Below are 13,278 nucleotides of genomic sequence, written 5' to 3' on the forward strand. Positions count from 1 at the left end.
TGGTGTGTGTTACAGTCTTCAGCATCTCATATTCATGAATTGTAGTATATAAACTTAAAAATTATCAGTTGGGGCCAGCCCAGTGGCAGAGTGGTTAAGTTCACATGTTCCGCTTTGGTGGCCTGGGGTTCACCGTTCAGATCCCAGGTGCAGACCTACGCACCGTTTGTTGAGCCATGCTGTGGCAGGTGTCCCACATATAAAGTAGAGGAAGATGGGCACAGATGTTAGTTCAGGGCCAGTCTTCCTCAGCAAAAAAGAGGAGGATTGGTGGCAGATGTTAGCTCAGGGCTAACCTTCCTAAAAAAAAAAAAAATTAGTTTAAAGGAAACCAGTAAGTTATAGTTCATGTAAATGTGTGATTATGGTAGAAATCTTGAAGGTGATACACAAATGATTGAAGTTTGGCAAACAGCAAAAATAGTCTAATTTTTAATACAAAATTTTGATCATGTGTATATAGTTTTGTATTTTCACTTATATGTTGTAAGCATTTTCCTTTCTTACTATTCTTCAAAAGCATTTTTAATGGCTATATAATAGTCAAGTAGACATATCATAATTTACTCAAACATTTGCTAATTGTTAAATACTTAGATTATTTCCAATCGTTTATGTTTTTATCAGTTAAATTACCAGTTTTCTACCAAGCCAAAATATATCAAATTAAACTGAAAAATTGTTAGCCTCTTAGTAATTTGACAGATAGAAGCAGAGACTATCTTAGTGATGAGTTGTGAATAAGACAGAGCTCTTTGATGGTGTTCTACACATATATTTCCTTAGAGTCCTTCAGATTTCATAAAAAATATTAGATTCCTTAAAAAAGTTAACAGAAGGAATCCTCATATCCACATATTTTAATGGCAGTTTTATGAGAGATTCATTTAACATTGCCATTTTCTAGTACCAGCGATCCCCAGATAAACCTCTCTACTTGTCTGATTTTGTCAATTTGGTTTCTAACAGAAAATTTTTACATTGTAGTGGAGTTGATTTTAATAAGATATTTAATAATAACCAATACTTTTATGACCAGGCGCTATTCTAAATACATTATACTTACTGATTTACTTAATTTTCACAGTTCTTTAAAGTAGCTACTCTTATAATCCCATTTATAGATGAGTTAACAGGCTTTCATAGAGATGTTAACTCCCTTACCCAACCAACGCCACACAGCTTATATGTGAGCAGAGCTGCTAAGTCAAACTAGGCTTGTCTGGAGTCTGGGCTTCTGTCCACTGTTTTACTGCCTTATAGAAGAAGAGTAAACACTGGCTATGATTTATGATCTGAACCATATTTCTGTTTTCTTCATACCATAATAATTGCTTCCAAAAAGGTTAGGACATATGTTAAAGAAAATATAAAATAGGAAGTAGATGATTATATGTATTTAGTTCTCTAAGCTCTTCTGAAACATTTTGAAGTGCAGACTATTCATAAAAGACTCGCTGCATTGCCTTTTTGAGGACACTATATTTTCCACTTTGGAGAGTATGTATTTCTGAAGAGGTTCAGGATATCAGCCTGTCAGGATGCCTCCTTCAATATGGAGAAAAATGGAACTGAGATTTTGTTCTGGGCCATATATGGACCTCATTTTATAGTAAGGTATTTTTGTTATAGGGTAGAATAATTGAGTATTCAGAAATTTAAACATATTATAAATGTAATTTTATACATTTGCCACATCCTCATTGAGTTATTATATCACTTCAAGATGTACTGGAGGATATGAATCCTGTAGTTATCATCTGTAATTCTTCAAATTCCATTCACATCACTACCTTTTCTTCTGCCATCACTAAAAAGTGCCAACAGGAGGGGCTGGCCCCGTGGCCGAGTGGTTAAGTCTGTGCGCTCCGCTGCAGGCGGCCCAGTGTTTCGTTGGTTCGAATCCTGGGCACGGACATGGCACTGCTCATCAAACCACGCTGAGGCAGCGTCCCACATGCTACAACTAGAAGGACCCACAACGAAGAATATACAACTATGTACTGGGGGGCTTTGGGGAGAAAAAGGAAAAAATAAAATCTTTAAAAAGTGCCAACAGGAATCTTAAAGGATTCTAATTAATGAGCTCCTGAAGAAAATCTAGGTTAACTACATCTAAAACAGTAAGAATTATTAGTAAATGGAAGTTTATTTCAGTATATACCTTTTGAAAGATAAAAGTAAATCACTGGGAAACACAGTTTAATATTATTAGTTCTAGTTTTTTGTTTTCGCTTTTTTAAAGTAAAACTTGTTTTATGTCCTTGAGATATATATTTTCAAGATACCATCATCATGAACATTTTTTTTTCTGTTTCATCCTTTTTAGACTGTACTCCGATAGCCTGACAGAGGTTAAATGAGTTCAAATTGAGCCAAAACCATAAAAAGGACATTTATGGTCTATATTTAACTTTTCTTCTTTTGGTAGTATGTCCATAAGTCTGCATTTTTATCAATACTTATTAGAATAACTTACTTATTTCTGTTTATGATTTAAGTAGAAGTTACTTATTTTTATCAAATTCTTGTGTAGAAAGTTGTCAATTTTTATCTTAAGTCATAGTAAATTCTTGATTATCCAAAAAGCAAGTAATAAAATTTTCAAAATTTATAGTTCGGAAGCAGCCTTATCTTATGTATTAAAGGTATAGTCAATGTACAGTTAAAAAAACTTTATAAATGAGTTGAATTTTTATCCCAATCTTCTAAGTTGTATTTTAAAGCTCTCATATATTCTTTCCACGATCAAAGCTATAAGCACATGACAGATGAATTCTGTCAAGTAGAATGATCCTCTAAAAGAGGTCCTCTAGAAGACGATAACATATTGTAAACCACCTGGCTGGAATGGCCATTATCTTTGTTGCCCCCCCCCCCACCCTTGGGTCTCTCCAGTCTCCAGTTTACAGCTCTTTAGGTACTGGTTGTTGAAAATGGATTAAACTTTTCACTTAGATCCTGTTTAGATAGGATTGGTTCTGTTTGGAGATATCATCTGGTAAATCTTTTCCCTTAGCAAATATTTCTTTTGTACTATAAATTTTTTTTTTTTAAAAGATTGACTCTGAGCTAACATCTCTTGCCAGTCTTTTTTTTTTTTCTTCTCCCCAAAGCCCCCCAGTACATAGTTGTGTATTCTAGTTGTAGGTCCTTCCACTTCTGCTATGTGGGACGCCGCCTCGGCATGTCTTGATGAGCGGTGCTAGGTCCGTGCCCAGGCTCTGAACCGGCGAAACCCTGGGCCACTGAAGCTGAGCACACAAACTTAACTACTCAGCCACAGGACCAGCCCCAAAAAATTAGTCTTTAATGGATATTTTTGGTAAATGCATATTTTCCAGTTAGTGTCATCAGCCAAGAACATGAGTTAAAAGTACCTTCAGCTACATTGTCTCATATGATGTTAGTCACAGTAAGTATCCCTGCCTGAAAGTAGTTGGCATTCTTCATAAAAAGCTGACTCATTAAGTGATTTGATACAATAAAATGTAATATATTGTATTAAAATAAGAGTTCCACGGAGGTAGAGACTTTAGTTTTGTTCACTAAATTATTTCAGTCTAAAAGTGTGCCTGGTACATTGGAGGCACTTGGATCAGTTGTGAGGGTTGTTGGGCAGGTAGAAGGATGGATGAACACGACTGAAAGCATTTCCGTTTAAGTGCTAAATTATGTAAATCACACTCTTAAGTCGAATAGATATTAAATAAGGGGGAGATTTATAAATAGTTGAAGAAAACTTTAATCTGATGGGATGGTGGGCTCTGCAAGACAGGTGGCATTTAAATTGAAAGGAAATGGCTCAAGCAACAGCACAGATGTAAGGATGAGCTAACATAGTAGCAGAAAAAGTTCCTGTTAATAGAATACAGAACAAAATGTATGAATAAAATGGGGCTAGAGTGTACTTTAAAAACAAAGGGAATGTATAGTTTAAGAGCCAAAAAGCAAACCAGGGCTCATGTGTCAGTGGCTCTTCACCTTTTTTGGGTCATGGACCACTTTGAGAATGTGTGCACACGCACACACACGTGTGCGTACACGTAAGTCTGCATATTATCAGGATTCAAGGACTCTCTGAACCTTCTCTAACTCTGTTATATCCTAGGACTCCAGGTTAAGAGTTGATGCTTTACTTGATTTCTATCAGGTGGACAGCTTCTAATTGTCGTCAGTCTGGAAGTCAGAAATGGTTCAGTATTCATTGCTCTATTTTCCCCTGCATTCCAAGTTTAACTCTTTTGTTATGTTTAAATATGGTGTGTTTAACTTTTTTAATAACAATGGTACCTTGGATTTTTTTTTTTTTTATTAATGTTATGATAGATTACAACCTTTTGAGATTTCAGTTGTACATTTTTGTTAGTCATATTGTGGGTTGGATTTTTTTTTAACCTTGAAAATCCCAATATTAGAATGTAAGCCAAGGCCACAGGGCTAGTGTGGTTTAATACCAGCCCCCATGAAGAACACAGAATGTTCATTGACAGAATGCTTGTGGATTAGTTCTGCTCTGCCTTCCCTCAGAACTCTTGTATTTGAACATCCAAGAGCACATCTCTTTCCTATGAGGGTGTAAAATTAACTGCAGCAGCCTTTATAGCACCAAAGGGTATGGCGTTTGGGAGGGAGGGCATTACTCTGAGAAAAATATTCTTACATATTAACATTTTTTTGAGCAAAGAACAAATGCCAGTAAGTCAGTATATTTCAAAGCTAGCTTCAGGGACAGCTTTATATAACAGTCTAATGAATGAAATACTCCATTGGTTTGTACTCACATTTATGGATTTTTATTACATGCTTTTTTGTCTTCAAAGTGCTGGGAAGCACGGGGTGGGGGTTGTACAACTTTATAGGAACTATCACTGTAGAAACATTGAAGTATTAGAGATTACATTATCTAAGACATATCTAACCCAAACATCATTATAAGACTGTTATGCAATATGTTGAGTACACTGCTGTTTTGGATTTTTGAGCTGAGATTACTCCATTTTATAAAGCTGGATAGCTAAGTGGCTGCCATATACCTGAGGTGGAGGAGGAACTAATCAAGTGCCTTTATACTTACTTTAGTACTTTTTATACAAAAATCCTTTTAGGGGCCCTCCCAGTGGCGTAGTGGTTAAATTTGCATGCTTTGCTTTGGCAGCCCAGGGTTCACAAGTTCAGAGCCTGGGCACGGACCTACACACCACTCGTCAGGCCATGCTTTGGCAGTGTCCCACATACAAAAAAACAGGAAGATTGCCACAGATGTTAGCTCAATGACAGTCTTCATCAAACAAAAAGAGGAAGATTGACAACAGATGTTAGCTCAGGGCCAATCTTCCTCACAAAAACAAGAAAGAAAGAAAATAAATCCTTTTATATCCTTGGTTAGTTCTTGTTCCAAGTTTTGCTGTTTTCACACTTTTCCCATTACTCATTTTGACCTTTTGATCGTTCTTTCCCTCCAGCTGCATGGAAGGCGTAATTTATGTCCCTGCATAACCTACGTCTAAGATTTCCAAATTTATCCTAATCTTCAAGCATCCTTTCCTTTCAGGTCTAGCCATTCTGCCAATGCCCTTGATCCTTTTCTGTCCTAACTTAAGGACCTTGAACTACAGAATCTTCTCTGTCTCCATCCTCTCCTTTTCTACTGCCTCTTTATTATCAATATACTTTGTGAATTTATAAATTAAAAGAAGCTTCTAGGGGGCTGGCCTGGTGGTGCAGTAGTTAAATTCGCACGTTCTGCTTCAGCAGGTTCAATTTGCACGTTCTGCTTTGGCAGCCTGGGGTTTGCCAGTTCAGATCCTGGGTGTGGAGCTATGCACTGCTTGTCAAGCCATGCTGTAGCAGGCGTCCCACGTATAAAGTAAAGGAAGATGGGCACAGATGTTAGCTCAGGGCCAGTCTTCCTCAGCAAAAAAGAGGAGGATTGGTGGTGGATGTTAGCTCAGGGCCAGTCTTCCTCAGCAAAAAAGAGGAGGATCAGCGGCAGATGTTAGCTCAGGGGCTAACCTTCCTCAAAGGAAAAAAAAAGTTTCTAGATACCACTGTCTCACTGAACCTTCACACTTTTTAAACTATTTATTGTGCTTCCACCATGTGCCATGACCTTTATAGAGCAGAACTTAGAACAGTGAATATAAGGTCCTGGCCCATAGTTTATAGTTGGAGACATGGTACAAAAACATTTTCTAAGAGTGAAAATTGCCCTAAAGAAAGTGAAATTACAATTCATTTTAAGGCAGCTTTTGGGCTGAGGCCTAATAAACAAAAGAGGCAGTCTTGCTTTGCTCAGGGAGAGGAGCATTCCAGGCTGAATGAGAGAGGAAGCATGAAGACCCTGCCCTGGAGCCAAGCGTAGGCTTTCTGAAGTAACAGCAACAGACCCAGAGTTGAGTACAGCATGATAGGGAAGAGAGAGAACATGAGGTCTGAAGGGTAAACAAAGACAACAGAATAAAATCTACATTATGTTCTAAGTGACCAGAGCAATTCGGGAATTTTCAGTGGGGAAATGGTATAATCCAGTTTCTGTTTTTAAAAATACTATGTTGCCTGCTATGCAGGAATTGTATTATGGGATGGGGAAATGAGTGAGTGGTGGAGTGTTGAGTTGGAAGTAGTCAGATTAGAGATGACAGTGGCTTCCCCTGGGGTGGTAGCCATGGAGATAAAGAACTGTGGCTAGTTTGGGATATATTTTGAAAGTCCTGCCAACTGGTCTTGCTGCTGAATTAAAGGAAAGAAAAAAAATCAGTGAATTTTAGTTGTCTGGCTTTAGCAGTTTATTGAAGGATAAACACCATATACCAAGATTCTCAAAGAAATGCTTTGGAAGGGAAACAGTGGGTCTGGACCTTGTTAAGTCTGAGGTGCTGATTAGACGCTGAAGTAGGCACTTGAGCATTTTCTCTTTCAGTTGGCACTAGTCTATGATACTCTCTCCTCTCCTTTTAAGGCTCTTACACTTCGGTTTTTCTCCTACTACATCAACTCTTCAGTGCTCTTTGCATGTCTCCTTCTTTGCTTATCTCTTAAAAATGGTCCTCCTCACAGTTGGGATTCTAGAGTGCTTTTGCAGCCTTCCAGACAAGGAACATCTGCTTATTAACAAGTACCCTGTACCCCCAATCCAGTAAGCACATTTCCAGAGAGAAACATAGTTTGAGTCCCTTTCCCCAGCCTAGCCTCCACGTTCTTAACAACCTGAAAAATTTAACTCATTTCTTTAACCTCCAGAATAAAAAATCTTTAATTTATTAATTGGGACAATCTTTTTTTCCCTCAAGGAAACATAGTACGTATTCATTAAGACATATGAGTAACTGGAAGATATTTTCCAAGAAGCTTTAATAAGTAAGAACAATTTACTAGTATACCAATTATGAGATGAAATTTGTCTACTTAGAAATTACTAATATAGGTTATCTTCTGTATTGTTGTCATAAACCTCCCTCAGTGAGGATTGTCATCAACCCCTATTGTAAATACACAAGTCACAATGGAAAATAATTTGCCAGATGAATGGATAGGGTAACATATTGGAGCATTAAAGCTATCCTAGTGTAACAACAATTCTGAGCCCCTTGCTGGAGTCTGGTGGAGGAACTGCCAGAGGATCAAACTCAACAGGCTTCTAGATATAATTAAAATGTCTTAACTAAGTCAGTATTCACATCTGTCATCTTGTCATTCTGAAGCTCTGAAGACAAAAACTGCTCCTTCCAGTTACTCCCAAAGAACCTGTCCACATTCTCGATCTACAGATTCATAAATGTAAATTGGTATTTGCTAGGTAGTTAAAACTAAACATTCTGAAACATTTTGCATTTTTTCAATAAACCTATTTTGTATCAGATGGGAACAAATGTACTTACTGTATCTCATAAAATCTTGTGTTTTCTAAAGTAAATGAGAAATAGTTCAAAACTAAAAATACAATTAGAACTGTGCTTTTTTCCTTTAAGGTTTAATGCATGTGCACAATAAACTTGTGGATCCACTATACAGTATGAAAGAAGGAAAATGAAGGAGATTGGAGCAAAATTCTGCTTGACTGAACAGAACACTTTTATAAGTAGTATATGAACTTTCAGCTATGCAATATGATATAAAACATGGGGAGTTTTTGAAGAGCATCATTTTTCAAGTCCAATATCTATATGTTAAACATTCCATATTTAGGATATGTCCATTTTATACTAGGGTTTAGGAGAAGTAGTTGGCTCTCAATTAACTGGCTGTTTATTAAGTATATAAACCACCTAGACATTCTATAAAACAGCACAGAAATGAAATGTCTGCCTGTTTAAACATTTTAAAAGTAATTTTAAAGGTGGAGATTCTGTACATCAAGTACATTTTTATTTTTTAATCACACTCCAAGCCTTTCAGGTATCAAACAACTATCACGGCAAACCTTTACTTTTGGAACGCTACCTTTGTATTTTGGGGGCATTATACACAAGCTTTCTGCACGTGGTTGCCTTAGTCATCTTCCTGCAATAGCATCTGGACATCAAAAGTCCTGCTATGTATTGTTGGTACACAAAATCTAGAGATGACAGTGCCTAAAAGTACAGTTTATGTCCTTTTGGAAGGTATGTCTAAGTGCATGATTTTTGTGCACCTTCTTCTATAGCACTTTTTTACAAATGTGCTCTTATTTAATGACTTGGGTTCATGCTTTTCGTATAAATATTTTGGCAGTTATGAGCTTTATACCTAGCAACACTCTTAAGGAAATTCTTTTGAAGAAAATTTTCTGATTATTGTTAAACTTCATAAATTAGCTTTATTTCTTACATATATGTCTAAAAGGATAATATGATGAAGTGTACATACAAAAGGAATTACTATAAACTATTTTAGATTGTCATAACTTGCATCATTAAACTGCAAATAAAAGTATATTGTTTTCTATCTTTAATTCAAATAAAGTTTATCATAACAAATGTTATCTAAATTTTATTTCTAGAAGTGAAACTGAATACATGCATCTGAGAGAGTCCAACAATTAATAGTAGCTGTGAGCCTGCATTTACTGTTTGTCTGTTGCCATCATACAATTAGGAGATTTAAGTCAAAAGACAGTATCTCTGTCTATAATTTCTTAGTCTTGCTCCTTGGGGAATAAAAAATGTTCTCTTTAGTCTGCATGTTTTACATCTTACAAGCCCACCTGGTAGAAGCATTACTTATATACCTGCTTAACTGCCTATGTGATTGAAATGTATTTATGGTTAAGTTCCTTAAAATATTTAAATAGCAAATAAATAAAAAAAAATAAAACCATTAGATAAAATATGCTGCTTTAATTCCAGTTAATGAAGTTTTAATAGCCTTAAGCGTTATAAATGGTTTTTAAATGACTAGTGAATGAATCAGTATCATTTTCCAGTCACACTCCTGGTAATAAAGTATTAGTTACTGCAAACTAACTTTACTACCTTAGAAGGGTCATATAGTATCATAGTGAAAAAACTAAAGATACCTGTTGCAGTGCATGGTTCACCAGTTATTTCTGTGCTTTAAATGTGCTAGCTGAAACAGTGTCTAAAGATCTTTCCATAACTGCCCTTCATGTTGAGAGACTAGTTTAGGTCCATGTACTCAAGCTCCTCAGCAAACTGATTTCTGGCCACTTTAGCTCCCTAAGTCAGGAGCTAAACTGCTGTTAGGGAAAGAACTAAGAAGCCTATTGAAGGCATTTCCACAAGAGGCAATAAAGCGTAGTAGCTAGGAATTGGGGTTTGGAGAGAGAAGCCAGCGTGTATCCCAGCTCTGTCAGTAACTGACACTGGGCAATACATAAGTCTGAGCTGCTTCCCCTATAGAATGGGATGGTAACAGCACCTATACCTCAGCTGTTGTGTAGCTTGAATGAGGGAATGACTTGCACTCAGCACACTGGCTGTCACATATTAAACTCAATAGTGACTATGCTAATCTTACAGTTGACATTATTTTAAAAGTTTGCAAAAATTTTAGTAATGAAAGGTCCTCTAGGGGATATATTAGGAGATATACAACTCTAAATCATGAAAATCACCTGTTGGGGAGAGTGGCCAGGGAGAGAACTTATGCTTACGCTTAAATATTGGAAAAATACTTTTCTGTACTGTTAGATTACTAAAGAAACTGTTTCCTGAAAAGTCAGAGGTTAAAGGAAGAAATTTAATTGGGTCCATACTGCAAGCATACTAATTAAGCACAAATATTAAATAGTAGACACATAGTGTAGACATATAGTGCATACTGTGTGCCAGGTACCAACTTGTAACTTTCCCCTGGCAATAATGGTAGAACAGAATATTTTGTTTTAGAAATTATATTAAAATGTTTTTCTAGTTTCAAATATACTGCCATTTTCCAAAATACTATTGTGTGGAGTCTCACATTTCATCTGTTCTATTAGAGCTAGAAGAGGTAGGGAAGATATCTGAGCTGATTAATTTATATAACTAGGACTAACAGGTTACTTAAGATTAATTTATAAAACGAGGACTAAGGTTATTTAACCTCTATAAACAATTTTAAGTCAGTTCCCACTATCTTAATTTATAATTAAAATCATCTCATAATAACCTTAGTATAAAATTCATCATTGATAGTCTTATCCCTAAAAGACATTTACTTCACTCGGTTCATTCAAGATAGCGGACAAAAATCAATGGCTAAATTATAAAATATAAAGCTTACTGTAAAACAGTCTGCCCTCTGGTTTGTTCACTGAGTAAACATGCTTTGGAGTAAGACAGCCATTTTACTGGCTTTGTGACCTCAGGAAGTTACTTAACTACTCTAAAGTACAGTCTCCTTAATTATGAAATCTAGACAATAATTACTGAACTGTCATTAATAACAGCTTCTGCTAATACCAAATACCTATCACTTTGCACAAATGCATTTTAATTATCAGAAATAGGACAGCCCCCACCATGATTTTAATTTAGATGTAGATATAAACTGTCTGGTTTCAAACTAACATTTGTAAAAATTTTATTAAAAACTAGAGCACATGTCTATAGAGTATGTTATCTGACTTTTATTAAATAACATTCATATATATCATCTAAATTCAGCTAACAGATTGATACTTAAGGTGATTTTGAAAATACTTTATTTTGGGCTTGAACTAGGCAGAATCTTAAGTATGGGGCCTGTGTTGGTAAGAAAAATATGCATGAAAACAAAATAGTTAAAATTCAGTGAGCACTTATTATGTGTCATGCACTCTTCTGAATATTTTAAACATATCTCATTTAATTTCACAACAACCTGTGGAGATAAGTAATAGTATAATCCTGATTTTACTAAATAGTAAATAGAGAGTGTAAGTAATTTGGCCAAGCTCACCTTGCTAGTAAGTAGTGGAACAGAAATTTGAAACAGGAAATAGGGCCTCAGAACCAAGCTCTCATCCATCCACTACTTCCTTTCAAAGAAAAGCCAATAGGTTATGTAAACCTGAAAACCCTGAAAGTAACAAGCAAATTTTATAATTTTCATTCATGTTATAAATAATATAAATTATATATTATACTAAAAAACAAACTACTAAGAAAAAGGATACACAGTTTTTAATTTATGAAAATTCCTTATATTTGCCCACCAATTATTTATCAGATTGTTTTTTCAGAACTTTTATAAAAGCATCTTTTGGAACTTCAACGTTGCCAACTTTTCTGAGTTTTTTCTTTCCTTCTGCTTGTCTCCTCAAAAGTTTCATCTTTCGGGTAATATCACCGCCATACTGAAACATATTTTTAAAAATTGGAAGACCAAATCACTCCACAGAAACATAATCATACAATTACATAAGACATCAACACAACTACAACCACCTTACACTTATTATCCATGGAGGTAGACATCTCCAAAGTTACCTCTCTAATCCCCTTCCTAGCAGATCCTAGTTTTTCTACCTTCTGAAAGAATGATAAAGGCTTTACTTATTTTTTCGTATGGAAATGAACATCTCCAAGGAAACCTAGTACTACATTGTGCATGTCAAGGAAGAATTATCAATCTCCTTATTGATTCAAGGCTTGAAATTTTGGATTATATAGCTGTAGTCTATACTGAAACTCACATGGGCATAAATGTTCCAGTCCCTATGCTAAGGACTGAGAGAAACCACTTATCACTTAATATAATAACAGTTAAGAATATTACGTTTGTTAATAGATGACACCAGCAAACTTGGCAAAGCAACACAGGAGAGGTGGATTTCAATTCCCACCCTTTTCCCACTGTAAGACAAAGCCATGGTCTTCAAAATCTTTCCTTATAAATTAGATCAACAAAACATGTTATCCTGGCCATAACTTATATAAAATACTTTCTTAGGTATTACTTACATATAAAGGAATTTTTATAAGATGGAAAAATATTTAAGACTAGGATCAAAATGAATACGCTATCATAGTCAAGCTAAAATTTACGTATTTAAAAAGAAAATTTGGATATGAAAGGACATTATAAACACCAACAATAGAAACCAAGATACTTATACCCCCTTTTGATTTTAAACTCATAAAATAGATATATCATTAAAAAGTAGAATATAGGTAGATACATACACATTTTGCCAAAACATTTTTCCTATAAGCTTTCACACTGTAAAAGAGGAAATTTCATATCAGTACATAAGTTCAATATACTATTCAAAAGTACTTTATTTTCACAATCTCCCCTTTACTAAAGATTTAAATGATCGTGTCATACCTGTGTAAAACCGCCATAAGCAAATAACTAGCTCAAATGCTCTTGTATTTGAAAGTATTTGAGATAAAATAGAAAATCGATTCAACAGGAATATCAACATAAATTTTATTAAGAATAAAAAAAAGGTCAAGGCTTAAGTCTTGTGGGTAGTCTTGATTAGGCCAAACTCAAGCATGGTGTGACCTTGATTACCAGAATTATATAAGGTCATTTCTGGCTCAACCTAAAAATACTACCACTACTACTTCCAAAAAAATTAAAGATGGTTGTTATCTTATTACTAACTCCTCCGAGTGTGGGTCAAGAGTATCTAGGAATATAAAGAATATATTACTTTTATAAAACCCATTTCAGGGTAAACTGAATTCAGGGTAAATAATTTTAATATATCCATCCAAACAGGTATAAACTAATCTATTTCATTCATGTTTCAGAGAAATGTGGACGATCAGAAATTCAAAAATAGCTCCATTATTATGTAGTCCTTAAGAAGATGTATTCATGAAACACAAAATTACTAAAGCAAGACAGTATTAAGAAATGAAA

The 13,278-nt window shown here is 35.2% G+C and overlaps 2 protein-coding genes across 7 annotated transcripts in view; one reads left to right on the forward strand and one right to left on the reverse strand.

The window, feature by feature from the left end:
- The window catches only part of GNPDA2 (glucosamine-6-phosphate deaminase 2), a 28,918-nt gene extending 19,961 nt beyond the window's left edge, over positions 1–8,957 (forward strand). For 3 of the 4 annotated variants that reach the window (XM_014857144.3, XM_070505958.1, XM_044767767.2), the window contains one exon: positions 7,971–8,957. In XM_014857144.3, the coding sequence (XP_014712630.1) occupies positions 7,971–8,032 (62 nt within the window). In that variant the 3' untranslated portion in view covers positions 8,033–8,957. Of the gene's footprint in view, positions 1–147; positions 675–7,970 lie in introns of those variants that run through there. The other variant, XR_011502247.1, reaches the window with a different exon arrangement.
- The window catches only part of GUF1 (GTP binding elongation factor GUF1), a 37,004-nt gene that overhangs the window by 1,720 nt on the left and 22,006 nt on the right, over positions 1–13,278 (reverse strand). Inside the window, exons 16-18 of one of the 3 annotated variants that reach the window (XR_011502245.1) lie at positions 12,588–12,624; positions 11,618–11,758; positions 11,362–11,481 (exon numbers count right to left, since the gene is read on the reverse strand). Coding sequence is in view for 2 of the 3 variants with exons in the window: in XM_070505957.1 (XP_070362058.1) it covers positions 11,621–11,758; positions 12,588–12,624 (175 nt within the window). In the remaining variant the exon portion in view is untranslated. Of the gene's footprint in view, positions 1–10,989; positions 11,759–12,587; positions 12,625–13,278 lie in introns of those variants that run through there. The other 2 variants (XM_014857143.3, XM_070505957.1) reach the window with 2 other exon arrangements.

Source organism: Equus asinus, chromosome 3, assembly GCF_041296235.1.
Source record: "Equus asinus isolate D_3611 breed Donkey chromosome 3, EquAss-T2T_v2, whole genome shotgun sequence".
In the NCBI taxonomy this organism is placed as follows: Eukaryota; Metazoa; Chordata; class Mammalia; order Perissodactyla; family Equidae; genus Equus; species Equus asinus.